The sequence below is a fragment of the Mustela nigripes genome, chromosome 5 (assembly GCF_022355385.1).
Source record: "Mustela nigripes isolate SB6536 chromosome 5, MUSNIG.SB6536, whole genome shotgun sequence".
Taxonomy (NCBI): Eukaryota; Metazoa; Chordata; class Mammalia; order Carnivora; family Mustelidae; genus Mustela; species Mustela nigripes.
In genome coordinates, this window is record NC_081561.1 from 74,842,829 (window position 1) to 74,869,750 (window position 26,922).

A 26,922-nucleotide genomic window follows, 5' to 3' on the forward strand; every position below is an offset into this window, starting at 1 on the left:
TTAAGGTTTTAAATATTTATTTAGTGCATACAAAGCTTCCCCCCCACGGCCTCCAGCCTTTTCAGGACATTTTCAGGACCACACTCTTTCCCAGCTTCTTTTATTATCCGGGCTGTATCACATGTTTCTTACTGGAGTCCGGGCAACGGAAAATAGACTCACATCTGGGAGATCCACACGGCAACAGTGGCTAAACACAACGCCACGAAAATGAAAACTACGGTGTCTGTCACAGGAGTACAGCAGGAGAGAGGACATGTCAGGAGGTCGGCGTGCCAGGGGCAGCAGCTATCTTGGCGTTTCTTTCTGCCTCAAGTTCAGAAACAAGTTGGACTATCTCAGGGTGACTGAATTTTCCTGCAAGGCAAGAAGACAAGGAAAAATAAATTGACAAGAGAATCCATCAGTGTCTCCAGCTTGATCCCAGGCTTGTCAGGGGCTCGGCTCTGTGCTTCACTCTATGCAGGGGCTCTGCAGAACACAACTCCAGGTTCTGAAGATCACGCTCTGTCACCCGTTTGCCTCCAAGCATTAGGGATGAGAATCGAACAAAGAACTGTCCCATTAGGCAGAGCTAAGAGAAACCTCACCAGGCTGCCTCTGAATGCATCTACCAGGAACTATAAAGAAACTCGGGTAGGACAGCACTCAGAGAACTGAGAGCAATCCCTGTCCCTTCTGAAACTGCAGTGGAGGGGAACAAAGCACCAACATCAGAAAGACTAGTAGGAAGACAGAAGGTCTAGGCTGTCCCAGGATGCAAACGTGCCTCTCTGCAAACACTTCTACACTAAAACCCACTGATCTATGCAGTCTTCCCTGGCCCTCAGCCCTCCCAGATTTCTGTCCTGGGCAGCAACCAGCCTGCAAGCTATCTTCCCATGTAGCTGGCACACGGGAATATTACACCCACCATCCACTCCCTGTTTTGCTGTTTTTTGGAGGTTTTGTTTTATTTTTATTTTTTTTGCCAGTGACTTTTGTTGTTTACTGTTCATTCCACATTTAACTCTGTTCCATTTAATCCCTATTCTCAACCTCTTCTTTGAACCTTCCCTTCATCTTCTTGCCCTAATGTCTGGCTTGTCCTGAGGCTATGGCTTTCCCTGCAGCCTTGTTACACAGTGGCTGTTTCCTCTCTCACATGGCTCTTGTTACTGGGCCTGGGGCTACCTTCTATGCTCCCAGTTGCCTCCTGGCCATCCTCGGCACCAACACGTGTAAAGGTCATGCCATCAGACTATTACCACCATTCCACCAAAATAGCTCTTATTGAGGACATGCCAATTAGCTCCATGTGGCTAAATCTGAAGGCTCCTCTTTCCCCTCCTGAAACACTTTCTTCCCTTTGCTTTTGGGACCCCTGATTTTCTCATCTGAAACCTATCTTTCCCCCATCTTCTCCATCTAGTGGCAACTCCATTCTTCTGTCGTTGCTTAGACCAAAATCCTTGGACTTCTCTCATAAACACCACCACACAAATCTTGTCAACCTTTATATTCAGAATATAACCAGAATCTGACCACTCCTTCCTTTTTCTACCACCACCACCTGGCTCAAACCACTAGGAGACTGCAATGGCCCCAGTCAGTCTCCCCACTTCCAGCCCAAGTGACCATTTCAAAACACAGGTCAGATCACACTTGTCCTGTAGTCCACCTTCTCCAAGGGGTCCCCATCTTGCTCAGAGTCCATGCCAACCTCCTATACTGGCTGGAGGGCCCCTGCCCACTTCTCTAGCCTCACCTGCAACCCTCTCCTCTCATCCACCCCCACAAGCCACACTGGCCTCCATGCTGTTCCTCGACACACCGAGTTTCAAAAAGAAAAGAGAAAAAGCCGTAAGTGCTGACTAAATTAGAGAATTAAAAATGTCTTATCAAACAAAAGCTTTTATGTTCCCTTCAAAATCCTCATAAGGGGGCACCTGGCTGGCTCAGTCAGTACAGCATGTGACTCTTGATCTCAGGATCATGGGTTCGAGCCCCACGCTCACACGGTGCAGTTTTCTAAAAAGAGAAATCCTCGTAAGGGTCATAGTGTACATCTTCATCTCTCCTTAACTAAACTTGTTTTTTTTCTTCAAGCATTATTGGGATAAGTAGGAAACCATTCTTACATCAGTTTTCATTACTTATAATTATTAATTTTTTTTAAAGATTTTATTTATTTGACAGAGAGAGATCACAAGCAGGCAGAGGCAGGCAGAGAGAGAGGAGGAAGCAGGCTCCCCGCTGAGCAGAGAGCCCGATACGCAGCTCGATCCCAGGACTCTGAGATCACGCGACCCGAGCCAAAGGCAGCGGCTCAACCCACTGAGCCACCCAGGCACCACCTAATTATTAATTTTTTAATAGAGTAGTGCCCCAGAGTGGAAAGTAAAGTGAATTTTAACCTCAGTTCAGCTGAGGACCCATCAAACTCTCAGTTCAAGTTTCTTCCTCAATAAAATGTGCACTTTAAACCAGATGACCCTCCTACATCCCATTTTTTGATTCTTCTAGGAGTTTCATGTTTCATTTTCTATTTTTCACTGTGAATATATCAAAATAGAAAATGATAGCATTAAAATGCAAAGCACTACACAGACATGACTTGTATTTTAGTTACATTATTGGCAAAATATGCTACCTTGGAACCTAATCATTGCTTACAATGGGTCGGCAAACCTCTGTAAAGAGTAAGACAGTAAATACTTTAGGCTTTGTAAACTATGTGGTCTCTGTTGCCAGCTACTCAAGTCTACTCAGTTCTGCTGCTGTGGCTGTAAAAGCCACAATACATAGACATAGCCACAATACATAAAGACAATACATAGAGAATGAGTGTGGTTGTTTCAATAAAACTTTATTTATATGAACAAGCAGCAGTCCAAACTTGGCCCATGAGCCCATGGTCTGTAGATCCCTAGTCTAGACTGCTACTCTAGTTAACTCAAGTCAGATATTTTTGAGCACCACCTGTATCAAAAACAGATGGGACAAACCTGGTCTTGGCCCTCAAAGAGTTTACTATGGTGTAGGATGAGCAACTGGAGGTCTGGAAAGAGACCCAACAAGAAACATCACTAAAGAGAACACAAGTCAGACTGTCACAACACTGTGGAAAGCTCTAGACCAAATGGAGACTGAGCAAAAAGAAGGGAACGCCTCATTCTGATGAGGAGGATCACAAAAGGAGACCAGGGAGAGGAGTGGCCTCAGATGGGAGAGCTTTTGAGCACAGAAGTTTTAAAAATGAAGATATGATAATAACTATGTCTGCAGAGGAGGAAAACACTGTGATCTGCAGGAAGAGCTGGGAGCCCGGCTGGCGGAGTTAGCAGGTGATGACAAGAGTCCATACAGAAATAACAAGGGCCTCGTCTGAGGCAGAGGAAGTGGGGCTGGAAAAGATGGAAGGAAAATCGAATCAACCTAGTGATGAAGCACGTCATATCCTGGAGCCCCGCCTGAGAGCCGGGAGTGACATGAAGTCCTGCGAAGTCCCAGAGGGGCACTCTAGCAGCGCTCTGAGGGCAAATGGGAGTCGAGCTGAGCCTGAGGGACTCCGGAGTTGAGGTGGGGGAGACGAGGAAGGACGGAGCTATGCTCCAGGGAGCCACACAGTCAGCAGTCCTACAGGTACAGAGCTTCGCCAGGAATTGTATCACAATGAAGACAGCAAAGGCTTATTGCCCAGTGTTATTCTAAGCACCTCGCACTAGATCCTCAAATAACCCTATAAAGTAGATTCTATAATAATCCTTATTTTAAAAAAATTTTTTTTTTTTTACATCTCCATATCCAGCGTGGTCCTCAAACTCACAACCCTGAGATCAAGAGTTGCGTGCTCTACCAACTCACCCAGGCCAGTGCCCCTATAATTATCCTTATTTTAAAAATATGGGAACTAAGGCCCAGAGCCAGGTTAAGTAATTTGCTGGAGGTTACATGTGTTACAAGAGGCAGAACTAGAACCAGTTGAACTCGAGGTCTGCGCCAAGAAGCACTATAATGACCACGGTGACTTCAACTGTTTGGGGTTTTCTACTTTTAACATCTCTTTTTCTACCTCCATCTTCTATGACTTTATTTCTATCAAGCACGTCCAGATTATAAGGCACTTTCATAGATATTCTCTCTTAAATCTCAAAACCCACCTTTGACTCCAATAAGTAAACTCTATGCTTTCCACTTTTCAGGGAGGATACAGAGAGGCCAGGACACCGCCCAGGGGTGCAGAGCCAGGTGGGAATGTGAACCTGGCTTGTGGCTCAGGGCCCAGGGTGCCAGTGCTCTCACACACCAGGCTGCGCCTCCCTGGGAAGCCCACCATGTCCCAGTCAGATGCTCCATAGGAAAGTGTCATTAGAAGGTAACGACAGCGGATCCCACTAACGCGCCGTCAGTCACTACACTAGGAGTGAGGCCAGCTACAACAGTGTTTACTGAACACAACCCAGGGTACCTGCTGTGGAATCATAGAAATCCTGCAGCCTCCCGGGTCTGTCCTCCAGGTCTTCATACTCGGATGCCTGCAGAATCATCTCACATTGGTCCAGCTGCTTCACAAACCTGGCTTCTGCACTTGACTGGCTCTCATACTCCTAAGGAAAGGGACCACGAACACAGCATGGTCAGAGCTGTGGGACGGGGCACTCCAGGGGAGTTCTGATTCTAGTATTGAAATCAGACTCGTAGCTGGAAGCACATTCTGTATTGGCCACCACACCCACAATGCCCGTCGCAGAGACACTGCCTCTGTGACGTCCCCGGCTCAGTCTCAGCACCCCGTGCAAGAGGGATGTGCTTGCCATTCTGTACAGTCTGCCAGATGCCCCCAGAGCCCCAGCTGTTCGTTTCGACACTCCAAGCATTCTTCCTCTCAGCTGGTACCTTGTCTTCGAGATCGTCATTTCATCCACCGGAGTGGTGGTCTTTTTAACTTCCAGCTACTATTTCATCACATGCTTCTCCAATTACTTCCCTCCCCATTTAAAAACTGTGAGACTTCCTTATGAATTTCTAGTGAATTTCTAGCTTTCTCATTGAATTCTGGCGATCCTTTACAATGGAAACCTCTGTCCTTGCTTTCCAAACAGGTCCCCCTGGGGTATGACTCTGGAGGACACAGGCAGGACCGGCAGGTTCTTTGTGCAACGGCGTATGTGTGCCCGTGTCCTGGTCACATGGTGGTGCTAAAGGCAGTGGACCGGGAGCAGCTTTTTTGCCTTTCCTCTGCCCTCCGGTCCCTCCCTCCTCCGTGCAAACCTGACACAAGAAGCTCCAGGAGGGCTGCTTCGTAGAGCAGGACACCTGCCACACAACCACAAGTCCCAGTTAATACTATATAGAATCGTTTTTCTATTAAGACCAGAGTGTTCCCAACTGGTTTCCCTGCAAAGTTCTCATTTGTAATTCCACCCCAGATGCGTCCGGATAATGAGCCTGTCATGCTTTCTTGGCAGGGTGATGTGATGTGAATCACTTAAGGTTTCTCGATTTTTATTAGATGTCTTATTCTTACAAACGCAGCTATTTGGATTTTGATAGAGCTGAAAAGTATACAGGGAAATCGTTTTAATATGAAACCAAATACATTTTGTTTAACTTCAAAGGCCCTTAAAAATACTTGTCTTTATTTAAATACTTATTCACATTTAAAATCATGTATTTATATTTAATAATTCAAGTTCCTTATTCAACAAAAAAGAAGTGGAATGTACTCAAGGCACAGCAGTTCAGGATTTTTCTCTTATTGGAAGTAAGAAAAAAAGATTTCAAGACCATTAAGCAATGACCACACACTGTATAACAAATTCTGGTGAAATTACATGTTTCTTTTAAAAATATAAATTGTTGGGTTTTTCCTCAAGAAGCAATGGTACAGGCACTTTCCAATTTCATTTTCCAACAATGAGGCAGGGCAAGGAAAACAGTGAGGCCAAGAAAGCTCTAGGAGTAAGAAGACACCATGGCATCTTTGAGAGCTTAATCCAAGCAGTTTCTCATGACAGGAGGCAGAATTAATTGTAGGAGGAAGAGGCTGAAGGCAGGTGAAGGATCAGCTCCTGAAAGGCCCTGTGGTTTGTGATAAGGGGTTTCAGCTTATCACGCAGCGACTGGACGTCACTGGAAGGTTTCAGGCCAGAAGGGTCATGATCAGATCTGTGCTTAGAAAGATCATCTTACCTTCTGTGGGGAAAATCTGCTAGATTGGAGGCAGAAAAATCGGGCTCTGAGACTTGGTAGCACCAGCAGAGCAGCTAGGAGAATCTGGTCTGGTCTAATCTCATGGCAGTGAAGATGGGACAAGTGGGCAGATTTGAGAGACACTAAGGAGTGAACCAAAATATGAACGTGGATGGAAGGAAAGGCTGAAAAGGACTTCCTTGTTTCTGGCATGGGTAACTCAAGAGGGAGCAAAGGGGAGAAAAAGAGACCCAAAAAAACTGACAGAGCAAAGAAAGAGCAAAACCAAAACCTAATGAATATTTATAACAAAACTACAGAACACAATGTTACCATGAACCATAAATTATATGGGAAGTGGGGACAAATGACCTCTAACCATAAGTCCTGCTTTCCATCAGCAGGAGCAACAGGGCATGGGACAGACCGGAAAATAGGAGACCCTCAGCTCCAGCAGCCGCTGACGCAAGCCCAGCCCTCGTGAATTTGCCAGCCTGACCAGCAGGGGGCTCTCTCCAGAACAGGGCCCCACAGAAAGAGAAACTGCTGGGGGCGGAATCAAAACTGAGTGGGGTCAGGATAACAAGAAGAAAAGAAAAAGTCCAGATAAAACTGGGGAAAGAGAACAAAGCCAGGGAATCTCTGAACGCAGGCCACCATATACTTTAACAGTACATTAAAAAAAAAAAAAAAAAGAATGAAAGAAAAGAAAAAGAAAAAACAACAAAGCAGGCAAGGAAGTTCTGTGAAGTTCAAAAAGTTATCTGGGGGCAAGTGGGTGGCTCAGTCAGTTAAAGGTCCAGCTCTTGGTTTCGGCTGAGGTCACGATCTCAGGGTCGTGGGATCAAGCCCTGCATCAGACTCTGCACTCAATGGGGAGTCTGCTTGAGATTCTCTCTCTCCCTCTCCTTCTGCCCTTTTTTCCCCTCTCAACCTAGTAAATAATTTTCTTTTTTTAAGTTATCTGAACCAAGTTTCCTTCCACAAGTCTGGGAAAACTAGTTGTGTATCAAAATGAGCAACAAAGATCAGAAAGCACAGAGATCAGGTCCCATACAAGCCTACCAGAAACTAAAGAGAGCAAGGAGCAAAATGACATCTCTACAGACAATTCACATCAGAAAGACATCCTTAGTTTTTGCTAAAAGGATCAAATCTATAAGAAACTATTTCAAAAATAACTAAAAGATGCTAAGAAAATGTTAAGACATGAAAGAACCATATAGAAAACATTAGAGATAAAAGAAAAGTCATTTTGCAGTGAAGGCTAAGCAAACAGAAACACAGGGATACTTAAACATACCTTAAAAGAAATAGAAATTGAAAAGGTTAGGTTTAGAAGCCAAAAAGATATGAAGGAGATGTAAAGGATCTGAGGGAAGGTGACAAATATCAAAGATGGGCAAAGAAGAACCAATATACAGATATGTCAGCATTTTGGAGGAAAAAAGGAAACCAAAATAAAAGAAAAACTACTCAAAAATTTTTCTTGAAATTAATTTTTTTTAAATCTGAAAGTATATATTGAACACATACACTAAGTAGCTAAGGATATTTACCCAGAAGGACCAACAGCAAGACACAATCTAATAAAATTACCATATATATGAAAAAAAAAATCCTTCAGACACCTATGCAGAAAAAGCACTGGACGTATATAAAAAAATAAAATTATTAGACTTTGCTTTATGAGCAAAGAGAATGGGAGTAATGTTTTTAAGACATTCAAGCAAAGAAACTGGGAGCCAAGGATTTTCTTTTATCAAGTGAAACTGACCTTCCAGTATAAAGAACACAGAGGCAAGTATAGAACATATTGTTCCTGTGAGCCTTTTTTGAAGAAACTAGAAGAGGACAAGTTTCAGACAGCCAAAATGACCAGGACAAACTGATGTAAGGACGGGTAGTGAGCATCAACAGATACTTGCAGAACTAAGATTCAATGAGGTGTAAGAAACAATACGTTATGGTTAATGTAATGTAATGGTAATGTAACAATCTAGACAGAATACGATCTCGGTACAGTACAATGACAAAAAAAAACACAGGAATAATAGAGATAGCAGAGGCAAAACAGTTTTTTAAACCGTTTTCAGTAAATGGAATTGATGATTGTGCTATATACAATTGTTATTCTGAGATGGGTACATGTGTAGAAAAGGATAAAGCCCATGTAATCAGGATTCCTTGTGTGGAAGAAAGGATAATGTAGAGGAGGTGAAGACATACCATACAAGAGATTAAGTAAAAACCATGCAATACTGTATTTGAATTGGAAATATCATCATGAACCCACAAGGCAGATACACACATGTACCCTAACTCTGTCCATTAAAAAGCATAAAAACCATAGACAACCCAGGAGCAGCAAGCACCCGACTACACATATTGTGGTCTGGAAATTACACTGCCTACTGAAACAAACTGTCTGGCTGTTGCAGATGAATGAGGCCGGACTACACCGCCTGCTATAAAGGAAGTGACCAAAGTCAATACCCCACTTTTCCTAGATGAACTGCAACAGAAGAGAGGAGGAGGAGGAAGGAAGGAAGAGGAAGCCTCTGCGGGTACAACTACTTCAGCTACTAAATAAAAACAAGACAAAAATAGTATATTACAATTCTCAATGGGATGAAGGGATGTAAGCATCAAGAAAACCCAGACATTATGTGCCTCACAATCAAAGACTCCAACACCATCTACAGTTTTGCCAAAAAGATCCAATGTGAGTCTGATCCAGCTCTGGATTCAGAGGCCAATGTGCAGAAAATAAAACAGAGGAACAGAACTGCATCATGAGTGTGCAAAACCCAGACTATGGAAAACTCTTTAAGCCAAATGCTCTGGATTCTTCCGTAGATAATTTGTAAGAAAGAGAAAGAGATGGGCTGGGGGTCAGAAGGGAGGGGGACTGTAGATTAAAGATTTAAGATACATTAAGCTTTTAAAAAAATGGGCAGGACTGGGGCGCCTGGGTGGCTCAGTGGGTTGAAGCCTCTGCCTTCAGCTCAGGTCATGATCCTGGGGTCCTGGGATCGAGTCCCGCATCCGGCTCTCTGCTCAGTGGGGAGCCTGCTTCCTCCTCTCTCCCTGCCTGCCTCTCTGCCTACTTGTGCTCTCTCTCTCTGTCAAATTAATAAATAAAATCTTAAAAAATAATAATAAATAAAAATAAAAAAAACTTTAAAAATGGACAGGATTAAACTAGAATGTAAGAGGATGACTACTTGGGTCACAAAACCATAAGGAAATTCAGGTGATCCCTGTAAAAATCAGGGCGGTGGTTACTTTTGGAGGAAGGGAGTGGTTGGCCTTGGTCAGGGTACAAGAAAGGGCTTCTTGTGGCAGTGGCACAGTTCCAGATCTTTTTTTTTTTTAAAGATTTTATTGATTTAGGGGGCACCTGGGTGGCTCAGTGGGTTAAAGCCTCTGCCTTTGGCTCAGGTCATGATCCCAGGGTCCTGGGATCGAGCCCCGAGTCAGGCTCTCTGCTCAGCAGGGAGCCTCTTCCTCCTGTCTCTCTGCCTGCTTCTCTGCCTACTTGTGATCTCTGTCAAATGAATAAATAAAATCTTTTTTAAAAATTTTTAAGATTTTATTGATTTATTTCACAGAGAGAGAGTGAGCACAAGCTGGGGAGCTGCAGGCAGAGGCAGAAGCCAGTTTCCCACAAAGCCTGATGCAGGACGCGATCCCAGGACCCCAAGATCATGACCCCAGTGGAAGGCAGATGTTTAACCGAGTGAGCCACCCAGGTGCCCCGCGACAATTCCAAATCCTGATGTAGGCGGTAGTTACAGGGATGTTATCCTTCCAGTAACTCATTATGCTATACACAGGTGTTTGTGTCCTTTTCTGTGTTTTACTTTTCAATAAAATGGTTTTAAAAATAATAAAAATGGCTGAAGAAAATGAGGATGCCAGGAACCAGCTGAGCAAGATATTTAGGTGGAGCTGCTGGATTTGTGAGTCTGGAGCTGAGGAGGAAGCTGTTCAGGAGAACACAGAGAATTATCAGGATGTGACCCCGGAAGCCTGGGAGGAGTTTGCAGAGAGCAGGAGGCCAAGGACACAGCCCTGGGAAGGGAACATCGGCCCTGACCAACTTGGCCAAGAAAGAGGGACACCTGCACAAACTCAGAAAGAGCTCGGAAGGTACAAAGAAAATCTGGAGGCAGCAACGTCAGAGACCTGAGGGATGAGACAGCTGCAACGAGCCAACACCGGTGGCCCAGGCGTCAGGGGCACCTGGGCGACTGGCAAGACTCCCCCAGATGGAGCCACACAAGGCAGTCCGTGACCGCAGCCAGAGCTGCGCCTGGTGGGCCCGAGTCACAGGGCGGCCTGCAGGCCATGGAGATAAGGCCCTATGTGGTGGTGAAGCGAAGGAGGGAAATGTGCTGTCCAGGGAAGTTTATTTCAAAATAGGGTACAGAAACATTACTTACGAGGCTTACAAAAAGCTGAAAAAGTTCCATCTGGAAGCTTTTCTTTTCTCACTGAAGGAGGCAAGCTTATTTGTTATCAGCTTGGGGAAAGAGTGAGAAAGCAGGTGGAGGAAGAGAGGGGTGGGCAGCTGATGTGGGGCCAGAGATGGAGAGGCTGCATGGTGGCTTCTGGCACCTGAGAAGGCTCAGCAGAGCCTGCTGTGTGGGAAGCGAGGGACGCCAGTCCCTAAGGCAGGGACAGGAAGGTCCCTGCATCAGCATTCTGCAGCCTCTGGCTGGGACTCGGGAGCCAAATGATCCAAAGGACTCGGACTGGAGTTCTGAGAAGCAACAGTAGAACAAGGAGTTCAAGCAGAAAAGAGATACAGTCTGGGTCCTGAAAGGGAAGAGAAGGGAAGGAAGGGCCAGGGAGGCCAGAAGTCTCCTCCCTCTCCCCTGGAGACAGGCCGGTGGGCGGAAGCGTTAGGAGAAGTTTCTCTCTTGCGTCTTCCACTCCACCACCTCCTAGTGACTCTCCCTCAGGGACCTAGGATCCTCATGGCGCTCTGCATCAAACTCCCCAATAAAATACTGCACCTGAACCATGAAGTCCTTGGTATGGAGACTTTTTTAAAGGGTACCTGTAGACCCACAGTATCTCCAACTGACTGAACTTGGGGCAACAGGGCGAGAAAATTGGGGGCAGGTGGGTACGCCAAGCATCCTGCCTGAGGAGCGGCTCCTGCTCTGTCTGGGGACTCACAAGGATACTTCTTTAAAGGGAAAGGCAGGTGGTGGGGGAACAACTTTCTGTGATACTCAGAGAAAAATGACAGTGTTTTCTCTTGACTTGCTGAAATTTGATTTCACCCTTCTATGACCAAGAAAATTTATAATCAAGGACGTTTAACTGCATTAAACAGACATGACCCTCTGTGCTGACAGTTATTTATGGTGGCGAAGAGCTATGATTAAGATTTCATAAATCAATCAACTGGCATTTTCTATGTAAGTTGTACTATTCTAAGTTCCCCGGATACAGAATGACCATACTTTCTTAAACCAAAATCAGAACATACAGACTGGAGACAGAGGAAAGATAGAGCTTACCATGCATCAGGCAACATTCCAAGTCCTTTCATATATTAATTAATTTGATTGCCATGCAGTCTGTAAAATAGTTATACTAGTGCTATTGCCGTTTTATAAATGAGGACATTGAGTAAGTTGTCCAAGACCATACTGGTAGTAAACAGAGTATCTGAACCCTGGAAACTGGATACTGAAGTCCAAGTACTAACGATGGACACAAATTATAAAAATGCTGAAGTTAATATGAGAGTCTGTATACTGGGATGAATAGTGTTTTCCAAAATTTCATGTCTACCTGGATTCTATGGATGTGATCTTATAAGATCTTTGCAGATGTAATCAAATTAAGATAAAGTCATACTGGATTAGGATGGGTACTAATCCAATGACTGGTGTCCTTATAAGTAGAGAGACATTTGGGTGTGGATATAGACACGGGGCGACCACCACCTGACTATGGAGGCCCAGATTGGAGCGATGTGTCTGTAAGGAAAGGAATGCCAAAGCCAGAAGAGGGATCTCTCAGGGGGTGCCCGGGTGGCTCAGTGAGTTAAGCGTCCAACTCTTGATTTCAGCTCAGGTCATGATCTCATGGGTCATTAAATCAAGTCCCAAACTGGGCTCCTCACTGAGTGTGGACCCTATTTAAGATTTTCTCTCCCCTGCCCCTCCCCATCCCACTCACACACACTCTCTCTTTTAAAATAAATAAATAGGTAGATAGATAAGTAGACAAGTAGACAGAAAGAAAGAAAGAAAGGAAAATGGAAGAGGCATCTATGAGAAGCCCAGCAGAGGATTTTGGACTTCTAGTCTCCAGGACCATGAGACAATAAATTTCTCTTGTTTAAAGCCATCCAGATTTCTGGTAATTGAAATTTACCAGCAGTGCTAGAACACTAAGAGAGTCTCTTACTACAAATAAGGTAGTGATATGGTGTCAATATGCTAAACCTGTAAGTGCTTGTTCAGTTAACCACCACACTGCCTTGTGAGAGAAGGAAAATGTTGAACAAGGAGGCAGGCTTTGTCACCTGCTACCAAAGAGACCCTAGGACACAGATGTTCTTCTAGTTTCAAATTTACAAAATTCTAACAGACACAGTAAAGAACTAAAGAGACAGAATACATAGGTAATTAAAAAATAGCTAAGAATATGAAAGTAGCCATTACATAGTACCAAAGGTATGAGAGAGAGAGGAAAAAGACAGAGAGAGAATGAGAATGAATTAGTTTTCAAGGGCTGCTATAAAAAGAACCACATCCTGAGGCTTAAGCAACAGAAATTTATTGTCTCATAACTCTGGAGGTAAAAGTTGAAATCAAGGTGTTGGCAGGATTGGTTCTTTCCAAGGGCGGAGTGGAAGATCTGTTTCGGGTCCTTCCCCTTGGCTTACAGAAGGCCTCCCTCATATTCATATGGTGCTCCCCCAATATATGTCTCTGTGTCCAAGTTCCCCTTTTTATAAGGACACCATCATATTGGATTAGGACCCACCCTAATGATCCCATTTCAACTTGATTACCTCTGTAACAATTCAATCTCCCCCCCCCCAATTTTTTTAATCCTATCTCAAAAAAAAAAAAAAATCTCCACAGTTATAATTTCCTCTTTGGAGAATACTTGAAATAATATAGTTATATTTCAAGGTGAACAATAAAAATTTGAAATATAATTATTTAAAAAAAAAAACTCCTTCACAGTATCAAGAAAAAGCCCTGTCAATTCATTCAACATATACTGATTGCCTACATCATGTATTATATTTTACTAGGTATTGAGAATAAACTATTGAATGGAAAAGAAAAAAAAATCTTATCTTCAAATAAGAAATAAGGTCTTATTCGGAGGTACATGTGAATTTTAGGGGGACACAACTCAATCCATATCAGAAGAGGGGAGAGGATTATCTTCTTCTGAGGTACTGCCTAGAGCTAGGCTTTTTTGTCAGAAGAGTCTGTGGGCTTTGAGAAACATGTATTATGGAGAGTGATAGTCCAGTTCTTGAAATACAGGCTTTAATAGGCACAGAATGGGGAGAAATGGTCCAAGAAATGGGACAATTCTAATGTTTAACACTCTCTCTACAAAATAATATTAGATGTTAGGGATGTCCATTTTCCTGATTTCTAAATAAACTTAAATACACATGTGCCCGCCAGCGTCAGCACCCACGTACGTATGCACATTCTTCCGTGGAGAGTAAACACTGGGACTTATTTGTAGATTCAGTCTGTACCTCTGGGCCCTAGTGACCTTACCTTCTTGACCTTACTTCATTCATAGGGATGTATGAATTGCTTAAGGAAAGTTTAAGTTTATTCTCAGTGAATAAATCTCTATAATTCTATCTGAAAAATGTGTTGCTGCTTATTTTTTTTTAAAGATTTTATTTATTTATTTGACAGAGAGAAATCACAAGTAGTCGGAGAGGCAGGCAGAGAGAGAGAGAGGGAAGCAGGCTCCCCGCTGAGCAGAGAGCCCGATTCGGGACTCGATCCCAGGACCCTGAGATCATGACCTGAGCCGAAGGCAGCGGCTTAACCCACTGAGCTTATTTATATGGTCTTCATTTCCCCCACTCTGGCTCTTCATAGAAAAACAAACTCCCAAACCTCCTAGAGTATGCAAACGTGACGTTCATGCCAGAAAGCAAAAAGCTCGCAATTTTTCTCCTCCACACCAATCAACATCCCACAGTCTTACCAATGAAGTTATTTAATTCCTTGCTATTTTCTTTTAAGCTCTTGGCTGGCCCAGCAACAATTCTCAAGAAATTGAGAACTGTCGGGCACCTGGGTGGCTCAGTGGGTTAAGCATCTGCCTTTAGCTCAAGTCATGATCTCAGAGTCCTGGATCGACTCCCGCATCCAGCTCTCTGCCCAGCGGGGAACCTGCTTCCCCTCTCTCTCTGCTTGCCTCTCTGCCTACTTGTGATTTCTCTCTCTGTCAAACAAATAAACAAAATCTCTAAAAAAAAAAAAAAAAAGAAAGAAATAAAGAAACTGAGAATCGTCACATTCCAAGTGGCCAACTGTGTACCTGGCCTGAGATCTTCCTTAACAAGCTTAATTAACTCAACCAATGACTTTTACAAGATCATAAAACTATCACTTGTTTGGGGGGCTATCAAGTCACTTAATGCTCTGAATTTTATATATATTTTTTCAAATCCAAAGTCTTTTTGTCATGTTTTCACTTGGAAGCTACTTAATTAAAGGAGATTTTGCAGTAAATTGAAAGTAAGTTAATTTTTGTAATTAAAGTAAATTTTGCAGTAAGTTTTTTTGAGCCAGTTGCTGATTGCTAACTGAGAAAATAATTTAACAGATACTGCCACTGTGTTCACAATAATTAGGGGACACAAGGGTGCCAATTCTTATAAAACGCTTTCAAATTCTGGGAGTCTTTCCTTCTTAGAGACATGGGATTAGTTTCATAAACTCACTGCCATTTTTTTTCTTCCTGTGTATGAAATGCAGCCCAACTCCACTCCACTATCCTCAATCCTCATAGTGTTCCAGAAGTTCACTTGCAAGTACATACTTTGGCACAAGGGACTCTTATCCCTGAAGCAACCCCATTATAACTAGTAACAGACGCCACCTGAGCCAGCCTCCGGCTAAAGGACATGCATATTATGCTAGATTTAATTTTCACAATTATTTGGCAAGGCAGGCATTAATGGCCCACAGTCTTTTACCTAAAAACCGTTTCAGTTTTCAGCACATTTTTAATTTAGAAAATAATATGGGACATACAGGTACATGTTATAGAAAACCCCTAGTGGGGTCCAGGGCAGGCTCGGTTGCCAAACAGATTGAGTATTTCTACATTAAAGCATATTGATTTCACACTAAGGGAGGTGGGTCAGGGCAGGTGGACTCTAAACAACCTCATAGTGATTCAGGTAAGATTTTACTGTGTGAGATCAAGTTACATCAGGTTTTGTTTTGTTTTTGTTTTTGTTTTTAAATGGCTCCCTGAACTGTGTAGATTTCCTAACTGCGGCTAAGGGCCTGTGGAGCTGTATTCCCACGTTCTAGGAGAAACAGGCCGGCCAGAGCCAAGCCCCTCACCTCAAGAGAAGTGGGGTTCAAATCCAGGTCTCTCTGGAGCCCAGCCCTGCCCTCTGCATCAGAGCCTGCTGCCTCACAAGAAAAGGATGCTTACATCACCCCCTAATCCAGCTAAACCACAGAAATGACAGCATGCCACAGAACCAGACCACTGAGTAAAATGGCATTTTTTAGGAGACACATCTATTCAGCGTTCAACACTGACACTTTCTCAACCTGTCCCCCAGGCTTCCCAAATCAAGGGAAGAGCTGACCCGGCATGGCACGCTGGGCAATGGGAAGGGAACTCTGCCAGCTTTGTGGCTCAGGGGAGAGAAGGCGGGGCGGAGGGCGGAGGATGTGAAAGAAAAGGTGGAAAGTCAGCCTCTGAAGGCAGGAGCAGGGAGCAGGGCTTTGAAGGACCCGGGAGAAGTGAGAGTGTGAGGTAGCAATGTTGGAGGATAAGGAGGGGCACCAGGGGCTCCAGCAAGGAAGGGCCAGTGTAGACTGGAAGGAAGTGAGAAACTGCGGTAGACGAGGTAGACGAGGGTCTGTTTGCTGTTGTTTTCCCTTCACAAATGAAAACCAGCACTAGGAGTGAGGAGCAATGGGAACACAATGGCTTTCTTGGCTCTTTCCACTCTTCCTCTCTTTCCCTCCAGCCAAACGCCCCCCCCCCTTGCCAGCAAGCTCTGGGTGGGGAGTGAACACCCACAGGGCCCCCCCTCTGTCCCCCAGGGGCATCCTGGCAGCACTTCACGTGGACCCGACTCAGCCCTGGACCACCCTTCCAGGTCTCACAGATGGGCAACAGGCTCAGAGAGGGGAATGTGTCCAAGGTCAGAGCCAGTGGTGAGGGTCCACGTTGTTTCCAAGGACCAGAAATGGGTAGAGATGACGTAGCGAAGGTGGCAAAGGCAACGCAACAGGAAATCCAGGGGACTGTGAGTCAGGATCTATGCCAGGCATTATGGTGTCAAGGGAAATGGGGAAACTGGACGGAAGAAAAATTTCTATGAGCCAGGAGAAATTCCTGCAGCAGCCAGGAGGGGAGAAACAGACACAAACCAGAAAGCAGTAAGTTAGAGACAGCTGTGATGACAATCTAAGTCAACTAAAACACTGAGGAGCCCTATAAATTCAATCACAATACATTAAAATGCAACCTATCATATATACTTACTTCCCAAAGTTCATAAAGTTCCTTCCTGAGATCCTCTGGGAGGAGCTGGGTCAGCTGCTTCATGGCTTCCTGAAATAACAGTTATTTTAATCATGATCACATTTATCTAGTGAACAACTCAACTACAAAAGCCAAATCATGGGCTCAAACTCTTGCAAATGGCTCCCCAAAGGGCAGAATCTCGGACAATATTTATGGCTTACAAGGAGGGCAGTTGTGCACATTAAAGAAACGTGTGTATTTATTCACGTGGGCTTCGCTGAGCATATGTTTTGTGGTCTGCACCACCCCAGACACCAAAAAAAGGACAAGGAAGGAGGAGGGTGTGAGATGATTACAGAAATATCAGAAGTGAGGCCAGGGATTTTACATCTTATGGACGAATGGCAAGATGCCCGTGTAAATTTCCAAACAGAAACATACTAAAGTTCAAAACAAACCTGAGAACAAGAACAGGAAAGTAACACTGAATTACAAAGCTCAAAACTGTTTGTATATTACTGTATTCATTTTCTATTCTTAATGTTTTTATTGCATAACATAAAGCACCATACAAATGGGCAGTTACTGTCATTAACATAAAGGAAATAACACGAGAGTATTTTGCGGGCTCACAGACACACGGGTCGAAAGGGGATATGATATTAAAAGACAATTAGCGGGACACCAGGGAGACTCAGTTGGTTAAGTGTCTGCCTTGAACTCAGGTCAAGATCCCAGGATCCTGGGATCGAGTTCCACATCAGGCGCCCTGCTCAGTGGGCAGCCTACTTCTCTCTCTCCCTCTGCCTCCAGCTCCCTCCGCTTGTGCTCTCTCTTTCTGACAAATAAATTTAAAAATTAAAAAAAAAAAGATAAGTAGCTACATCATCCAGGAACCATTCAAGAGCATCCCTGATCACTTCTTATTCTCCTTCTGTAAACATGTCCCGGCGTGGGAATTCTAGCACCTCAGGAGGTTGCCCAGATGGGCTTTAGGCAGCTCTGACAGAAAATACTTTCTTATATCAAGCTGAAAACTGTCCATGAAGGTCTACCACTATGCCTACCTCCAACCCTCCAGCATCCCTTCCTCACACACAAAAACAAGGTCAAGTGACCCAGCTGGACCAGAATCTGGATTCTGATTCTGATTCTGATTCCCAGAATCTGGAAGCCACAGGGACTGGTCCACGGGAGGACCACATAACTCAAACCAGCCACTTGAGGGACATGTGCATGATTTGTCCAGCAGAGGCTAGAGAGAAAATACAGAATACAGAATACCACTACTCCCAGAGCAAACTGTATTTGTAGTGTCATGGATCAGCCTTAAGTAACTTCACCATCTCAAACGATCTGTAGCACCATGCCTCCCTCAGTGGTATCAAATTTATGGTAGGTTGTGTCTGCGTTCTCCCTTGTTTCTTTTTCATAAATTCTAGTAAAATGGTTGAGAAAATCTTTGCATTCTCAAAAATTAAGGGCGTCTTTATAAACAGATGGCCTTTCTCTACATTATTCCAAAAACACAAGTCTGTCCATTGCTTTTGTTTGAAAACAATGAACTAAATAATATGTATTTATAGGTATGTAAAAACCCAAGCTTTTAGAGTATTTTACTCCAGCACCAAACAATGACTGAGGTGTGCTCTGACCATAGTGGAAAGAATGGAACCACGCCTCTGTTGTGCCAGATACTCTAGTTCTACAAAGGCAGCCTAAGACTGAAATCAGCTTTTTGGAGATCACATCCAGTTACTGACTTACTGATAAACTTCCTGTTGAATAAAACCATCATGTGCTTTGAAAAACCAAAACAGATAACAAACATGTTGTTGTTCTCTTCTTGAAAACTGAACAATGATTTTCTGGATCTCTACTCACTGATATCATTTGTTATCATACAATCCGACTGCGTTTGGAGACCTCCGACGTAGTCGATGCTCCTTATTTGGTAACACATGCCACAGAACTGTGCCCACCTTTTTAAATGAACCCTCCAAAAATGACTTCGCTAAACCCCGGGGTACCTGGCTGCGTACGTCAGACTTGCCCTCCCCATGTGAGCCCCGCTACCCTCACTTCTATACAGAGTTTTACCTGGTCCACACACTGATTTAGGGTGATAATTTTCCTAGCTTCCTCCCATTAGCAAAGCGTGCCAGGGATTTGCCAGAAGTCCTGACCTGCCTAAGCTTTCAGCAAACATCCTGGGTCAGTTCTGCGTCAGGCACCCAGAAAGCATCCCGCATCCTTCAGACATCACTTGTGGGGCTGAGCAGGATAGGAGTTCGCTGCAAAAGATTCAACTGGGGTTTGGGGCCTGACTTGCCTATGACTGGCTGTGGAACCCTGGGCAAGGTACTTCACCTCTTTGTCCTTCCGGTATCGCATCTGTAAAATGGGGCTAATCATGGCATGCATCTACCGAGGGGGGGCTGTCGTGAGGATGAAACAGGTAACACAAAGCTCGTGGTGTCTGGCACATGATGACCACTCTCTAAAATGTTCACTATATTTTTCAGTTTCTCTATTTTGCCACATTCACTCCCATAATAAAGCTTGGTTCTCCTCCTTTTAACCTCTTGGTTCTTCAGCAACTTTCAGCAACTTGAACCCTGGCAGATACATACCTACCATGATTCTGCCTTCTGACTTCATGTTTTTGTCTTCAAAAAGCAGTATGACCTGCTATTGCTGTATTCCTGCCCTGAGTTCCACCCCAAGGGTGCCAGATGGTCCCTACAAAGCGTCATTCGCCAGCTCGCGTTATAATACAAAGTCTGTTTTATCTTGTTTAGGGAGGGGGTCAGACAGTATTGCTTTTGGCCCTAAACTTTCTCTTCCGTGCCCTCATTTTCCCTTTCATCTTAATACCATATACTCTCCTCCAAAACAATCAGCCTTCCAAGTTCACCAAGTGTTTTCCTTCCCTCCTACTTCAGTTTAAGCCTTCCTGATGCAGTTGGCTAGCCCGTGGGCAAATCATGCTGCCCGATTCTCATTATGTGCATTCCACCCTGAGCCAAGAAATCCTCATTTAATTATCTTAATGCATGGTTCAGACATCCAAATCTTGTTCATAAACACCATCTGCATAAAGAATTATTCACCTTCCAGATCTTTCTCTCTGTTCCCAAATCCTAAGAAGCGGCAGAAAGAGGCAATGGACTCTCGGCCGTCTTCCAAGCCTTCTGTTTCTTGTCTAGAACCTGTGGTTCTTCAAGATGCTTCCCCTGTCTCTCCAGATTACGGCCTCTGGGAAACGCAGGAGTGGGCAGCGGCCAGGAGGTATAATGAGGCTGGAAAGAGTCCCATCATTAGCAGGATAGGAAGCCCAATAGGGCAGAAGCACTCTCTCTCTGCTCATGCCCCAGGAGGCCCCTCCACGAGGTGTCACTGGCCAGGCCTCCCCACTGTCAAAACAGTGGCTGGTCTTCTCCCATCTCCAGGGAGTGGAGAGCCTGCCCAGGGATGCTATTTTTCTCCTAAAGACTCTGACCTGCTCCGCTGGGGAGGAAACCTCAACTTCATGATCTACCTTCATGGGACGGTTTGTCTCTCCTCCTCGCTCTGTGTCCCTGCACAGTCTCTGAGGACCCTCCGGTACTTGGATATACCATTTCTCCTCCACGATGTCTGGACTGACCCTTGACTAAAACTAGCCTGCATCCTGAAATGAGCTGTATAATTAGGGAGTCTTTTTCCCCATTCCTTTCGTCTTCAGCATGCCATCGCTCACATCCTCTGGTTCAGAGCAAACTCCTTTCTGCCGCTCGGTATCTTGAACTCATTGGTTTCTTTTCGTAGTAATTCTGCCAGTCAGTCCAGGAACTCTATTCACGTCAGTCTAGACTCCTACAGAGAAACAGTGCCTCGGCCTTCTCCCTCTGTATAGGCTGTCATGATACTGAGCCTAGATTCTGGATCTGTATTTTGGCAGGAAGAACGCATTCCTTACACGAGTTCTCCTGTTCCCATAATGTCAGAATTCCTAAACTAGCATTCCTTGTGGACCTTCTTGCCTCTCAGGGGATAAAAATAGTGCAGGTTACTTAACTCCAGACTCCCCCAGCTCTGAGAACAGCTAGTCAAGCCCCCCTGCCCTGCTGAAGCATTTCAATGAAGGTTCTATCCACTGAGCAGTACAGGACCAATCTCCTGTAATAAAAGTAGCTCACAATAACCCTGACTTGAGAACCAGCCATTCAACATCAAAAAACAAAACAGCAACAACAACAAAAAACCTTCCTGGATCTTCTGACCTCTGCCTCAAATATGTCTTCCTCTTTGGCCCTTGGCTCTGGATTTAGAGTCCAAATTGATACTGATTTAATATTTTTCTGATGTTCCTTTCTTACTATTACAAATACTTTTCATTACTTCTAACCAATAAATCAAAGACTAATTGAAAATTCACAAGTAATTATAATAATGATTAGACTTGTGATTTTCAGCATTTTCCTCCAAAGAGCTTAAACAGGATGGAGAAGTCCTTCCAGTTCTAGCTACTTCCCTTCTGCTAATGAAAGCCATACTATCTATGTCCACTATCTATGTCCACCTACTCATGAGAATAGAAACCCAACAGTTTCCTGTCCCTGTGTTAGACAAGGCCGAGAGCAGGCATACTTTCCTGATCTCGTGTTAAACAAGGTTGAGAACAACCACACCAGTGCGCTACTTCTAGAAATCCTTGCTTCTAGAAGATAAGACCATTCATGGCCCAGATAGAGTAAGCACTAACAGCTTATTCCTCCAGACTCTCCTCACTGAGACTCTGCCTCACCAGTTCTACCAATCCAACGCTATTTTGTCTTACACTCTGTGCAATCTAACTAGTGGCCCGTCTCCTAAGATCCATCTGACCATCCTCCAGCCCAGACCCTCAAACCCTACAAATACCAGCTCCTGATTGCCACCCCCACACCGAGACACTGCTCAGACTCTGTGCTCTGTCTTACTGCCACGGGTCCAACGAACTTAGCTTTGCTTCAGCAACAGTGGTCTCTGGTGGTCTCCGGTGGAGTCAAGAGTTAACACTGACCTCTTCTCGCCTATGTTTTTCTTCTTTGGGGACGTTATCTGCTGGTGCTATGTCCCCAACGATGCATTCGGCCATATCATGAACGAGGGCTAGGCGCACACATCTGACCAGACGAGAAATGATGAATGAGGACACAGTTAGATTCACTACAAGTTCCTTCTCTAGACTATCGTGAAGATGCATTTTTTTCCCCTCCACCCTTACAGGGTATTTTAATGAAGTATGTTCTAAAGTAATTCTCTTCTACTAACCAAAAACAATTCTGATTTGAAAGTGCTAGTTAATATGCAACACGATAAAACATGAATGCAGGGGAAACTGTTTCACATGAATTTTTTTGTTATTGTTTTAATGGCTATCACTTTAAAAGGTGGACAACTTCAGATGACAAAGCCAGGAGGGGATGATCTGGTTATGGCATTTACTTCCTGAATCAAAACTCAGAACTAATCATTTCCCCAATATACTAGTTAGATGTCAAGATGAGGCTCTTTAGAGAGACATGGGCAGAGCAGGGCAGAGCAGGACAGATCTGGGTCCGAATCCAGCAACCATTTACTAGCCGTGTGACTTCTGCCAAGTGACTTAATTTCTTTAAATGTTCGGTTCTGTCATCCTTCATTTTATCATCTGTAAAAAAGGGGCAGTAGTACATCATAAGGTTGGTATAAGAACTAAATGGGATCCTGTGTGTTCCTGACACATGTTGATCATTAGGCCAATGGCTATGATGATCAGTAATAAAGATTAGGCCTAACAACCTCCCCATGGTGTACCAACTGCAGCCGGTCTCCGTCACCAGTTTAAATCTCCAACTACTCTTGGGTTTGTTAGCTCTATTCCACAGCATGTTCGTCTTGTGCTTTTTGCCCCAAATCCCACCTCTCTACCACCTATAGAGTAACAGGGCTCCTCAGCTCTCTAATGGAACTTTGATACAATCAAACTGATTTACTTATCATTTCCAAAACAGACCCTTAATTTGGGGGCTTCCATTGTTATGCCCTCCTCTCTGCACGCTGTGCCTTCTACTTCCCTACCCGGTCAGCTCTTCAGAGATCACCTCTGATCCATTCCGTCCCCTCTATTAAGATCACCCAAGCACATGTCACCTCTTCTATTAGAATATCTTGCTAGTTTGTTTTTTTTTTTAATTTATTTGACAGACAGAGGTCATAGGTGGGCAGAGAGACAGGCATAGAGAGAGAGGGGGAAGCAGGCTCCCTGCTGAGCAGAGAGCCTGACGTGGGGCTTGATCCCAGGACCCTGAGATCATGACCTGAGTGAAGGCAGAGGCTTAACCCACTGAGCCACCCAGGGACCCCAGTTTTTTTTTTTCTTAAAATTTTTATGTATTTATCTATTTTTTAAAGTAATCCCTAAGCCCAGTGTGGGGCTCAAACTCATGACCCCAAGATCCAAAGTCATGTGCTCTACTGAGTAAGCCAGCCAGGCACCCCCAAGCTTACTAATTTTTGAACCTAACTAATTTGAACATAACTAATTTTGAACATAACTAATTTGGGGCTTTTTATAGAAGCCAGTTGGGACCTATGTCATTCCCAGGAGATTAACTTCTGTCTTACTTTGTTAGGAAACTGTGTCCTGTGCTCAAAAAGCATTGTAGACACCTGCTGACTGAAGGAGAGAATATCCTTTTCTCAGCTACCTCTTGCACATACTCCTCCAAAAAGTCACCCCACCAATGGGTGCTAGTATTCATGAAAGGGCTACAGCATACTATTACAATGACAGAATTTTAGACACAGCACACTGACTGTCAAGGCCCTGGAAATTGTATTATCACACTTCTGTCTTCTTGAGATCACGGCAGGCTCTATCACTTGCCAAGAAAAAACCCAGAACACACTTTACAGCTGAAGCAACCAACACACATAATTCCCCTTCCTACAGCCTGAACCTATATGGTTTGCCTCAAGTAATTTCTCTTGACAGATCAACTAAAAACTCTCAAGAATTAGATAAAGGCGTCAGTCACAAGAAGTGGCACATACCCACAGACCAGAGATTCTAACAAACATCAGAGTTCACGTTGGCTTACCTGTCTTTGTTAAGATGCTCATCTTTGGTCACCAGAGCCATAACTGCCATCCTGTACATGTGATCTGACACGCTCTCTGGCTTCTCAACATTTCTGTATACCCAGCCAGTCCGTGGGACTCTCTGATGAGAAGGAAGAAGAGAGAGAAGCTTATAAAAATGAGGATTTAATCTGCTATGCTCTTTAAGAGAAGCCCAAAGAATAGGGTATAGAAGCAGGGTCATAGTTTCTCGGAAAGCGTGGAAGAATGCTTAACTAACCAAATGATCAACATCTGGAATCAAACCAGTGGGGTCGGGGAATAAGAAGGAGGAGAGGGAGAAATAATTCACAAGTATACAGTGCAAGGGTCCAAAAGGTCGAGTTACTCTGCATTACTAAGGCATAAATTATGGAACATACATGGGTCCTTTAGACATAAAAATAAAACTATAAAATATTGTGTTTTCTTAACTATGAGAGTTGAGACTCTTGTCTTCAAACAACCCCATTCAACACATGTAGAAAACACTGGTGAAAGCTCTGAACTTGAAAAAGTGAGTGACAGACTTCCCGGTCTGGAAGCAGAAGGGAGAAGGCCTTTCTAATTGCTCCTGCTACCCCAGTCATGATTCTGTCTTCTGTTCAGATCAGGATGTGATCTTGTGAGACTGCATTTTCTCCCCAGGAGTCAACATTTCTGAAGAATTGTATATAGAGTAGCAAGAGCGGCAGGATACAGATAATCTGCTTTTAACTTGTAGAAATTCTGCAAAATCTCCAGTTATGGGTAGAGGAGGATAAAATGGAAAGGGAGACCACACAGAATACAACTCCAGTGTGCACTACATAAAATATTCTGTTAAAAAAAAAATCAATGGAACAGAATAGAGAGCCCAGAAATGGACCCTTAACTCTATGGTCAACTATTCTTCAAAAAGCAGGAAAAGAATGTCCAATGGAAAAAAGCCAGTCTCTTCAACAAATGGTGTTGGGAAAATTGGACAGCCACGTGCAGAAAAATGAAAGTGGACCATTTCCTTACACCCACACGAAAACAGACTCAAAATGGATAAAAGACGTCAATGTGAGACAAGAATCCACCAAAATCCTTGAGGAGAACACAGGAAGCAACCTGTCTGAACTCAGCCGCAGCAACTTCTTCCCAGAAACATCGCCAAAAGCAAGGGAAGCAAGGGCAAAAATGAACTACTGGGACTTCAACAAGACAGAAAGCTTTTGTACAGCAAAGGAAACAGTCAACAAAACCAAAAGACAACTGACAGAATGAAAGAAGATATTTGCAAATGACATATCAGATAAAGGGCTATTGTATCCAAAATCTGTGAAGAACTTACCAAACTCAACACCCAAAGAACAAATATCCAAACACCCAAAAAACAAATAATCCAAGAAATGGGCAGCGGACATGAACAGACATTTCTGCAAAGAAGACATCCAAACAGACACATGAAATAGTGCTCCACATCACTCAGCATCAGGGAAATACAAACCAAAACCACAATAAAATACCACCTCACACCAGTCAGAATGGCTAAAAATAAGTCAGGAAATGATAGATGTTGGCAACCACGCAAAGAAAGGGGAACCCTCCTACACTGTTGGTGGGAATTCAAGCTGGTGCAGCCACTCTGGAAAACAGTATGGAGGTTCCACAGAAAGTTGAAAATAGAGCTACCCTACGACTCAGCAACTGCACTACTGGGTATATAACCTAAAGATACAAATGCAGTGACATGAAGGTATACATGCACCCCAATATTTACAGCACCAATGTCCACAACAGCCAAACTATGGAAAGAGCCTAGATATCCATCAACAGACGAATCGATAAAGCAGAGGTGATATAGATCTATAATGGAGTATTATGCAGCCGTCAAAAACCACAAAATCTTCCCATTTGCAATGACGTGGATGGAACTGGAAGATACTATGCTAGGTGAAATAAGTCAGAGAAAGACAATTATCGTATGATCTGATACGAGGAATTTGAGAAACAACACAGAGAGAGGATCCAGGATCGTAGGGGATGGGGGGGGGGGGTAAGAAACAAAAAGAAACCAGAGAGGGAGACAAACCATAAGAGACTCTTCATCTCAGGAAACAAACTAAGGATTACTGTTGGGTAAGAGGGTGGTAGGGATGGGTGGCTGGGTGATGGACATTGAGGAGGGTATGTGCTACGGTAAGTGCTGTGAATTGCGTAAAACTGATGAATCACAGACCTGTACCCCTGAAACAAATAATACATTATATATCTTTTTTCAAAAGTCTTGTTACTTCTAGAGGATTTAAAGCACCCACTTAACATCTGCCGGACTGATGGATTCTGCTCTTCCCACCAGCGGCTGCTCCGAGGCCCAGCAGAGGGGGCGTGAGCCCCACATGTGTTCTGGGCTGAAGCTGACGGGCATCACCGCGCCAGCTGCTCTCCAGAACCCTCACGGAGGGCAGCGCAGGCCTCCCGGATTTGCACCAGGCTCATCTCCCCACACAGGATTCTCCCGGCTCAGACTTCACTGGGCCTGCGGTGAGCCCAGCCGCTGCGCTTCCTCCGCCCACTGTGCAGGCGCGCCCAGGCGTCCAGGGGAGCTTCGGGGCCCACCCTTGCGAGGCAGGGAGGGCGCGAGGAGGGCGAAGGCCCCAGGCCCCGCCGGCCGCAGCTCGGGACGCGGGGGCCACACCGGCCTCTCCCCGCGCGCCGCTCGCCGGGCCCCAAACGGCCCCGCCCGGCGCCCGCTCACCTTGAGCTGCCCCACCAGCCGCAGGAACCGGAGCAGGTTCCGGGCCCCCCCGCCCGAAAGGGCCGCGGCGGAGGCCGACGCCATGCGGCCGCGGGCCCCGCAGGTCGGAGCAGGCCGTGTGGCCGCCGCCCGGAGCTCCTCCCCCTCCTCCG

The 26,922-nt window shown here is 44.6% G+C and overlaps 1 protein-coding gene across 1 annotated transcript; it reads right to left on the bottom strand.

Annotated features, from left to right (window-relative positions):
• HDDC2 (HD domain containing 2) lies at positions 1-26,922 on the bottom strand. The gene is made up of 6 exons (XM_059399138.1): positions 26,771-26,922; positions 24,027-24,148; positions 21,965-22,067; positions 16,936-17,004; positions 4,451-4,589; positions 1-357 (listed from the first exon to the last, which is right to left on the bottom strand). Exons 1-6 carry the CDS (start codon positions 26,852-26,854, stop codon positions 260-262), a joined length of 615 nt encoding a protein of 204 aa, XP_059255121.1. The 5' UTR covers positions 26,855-26,922; the 3' UTR covers positions 1-259.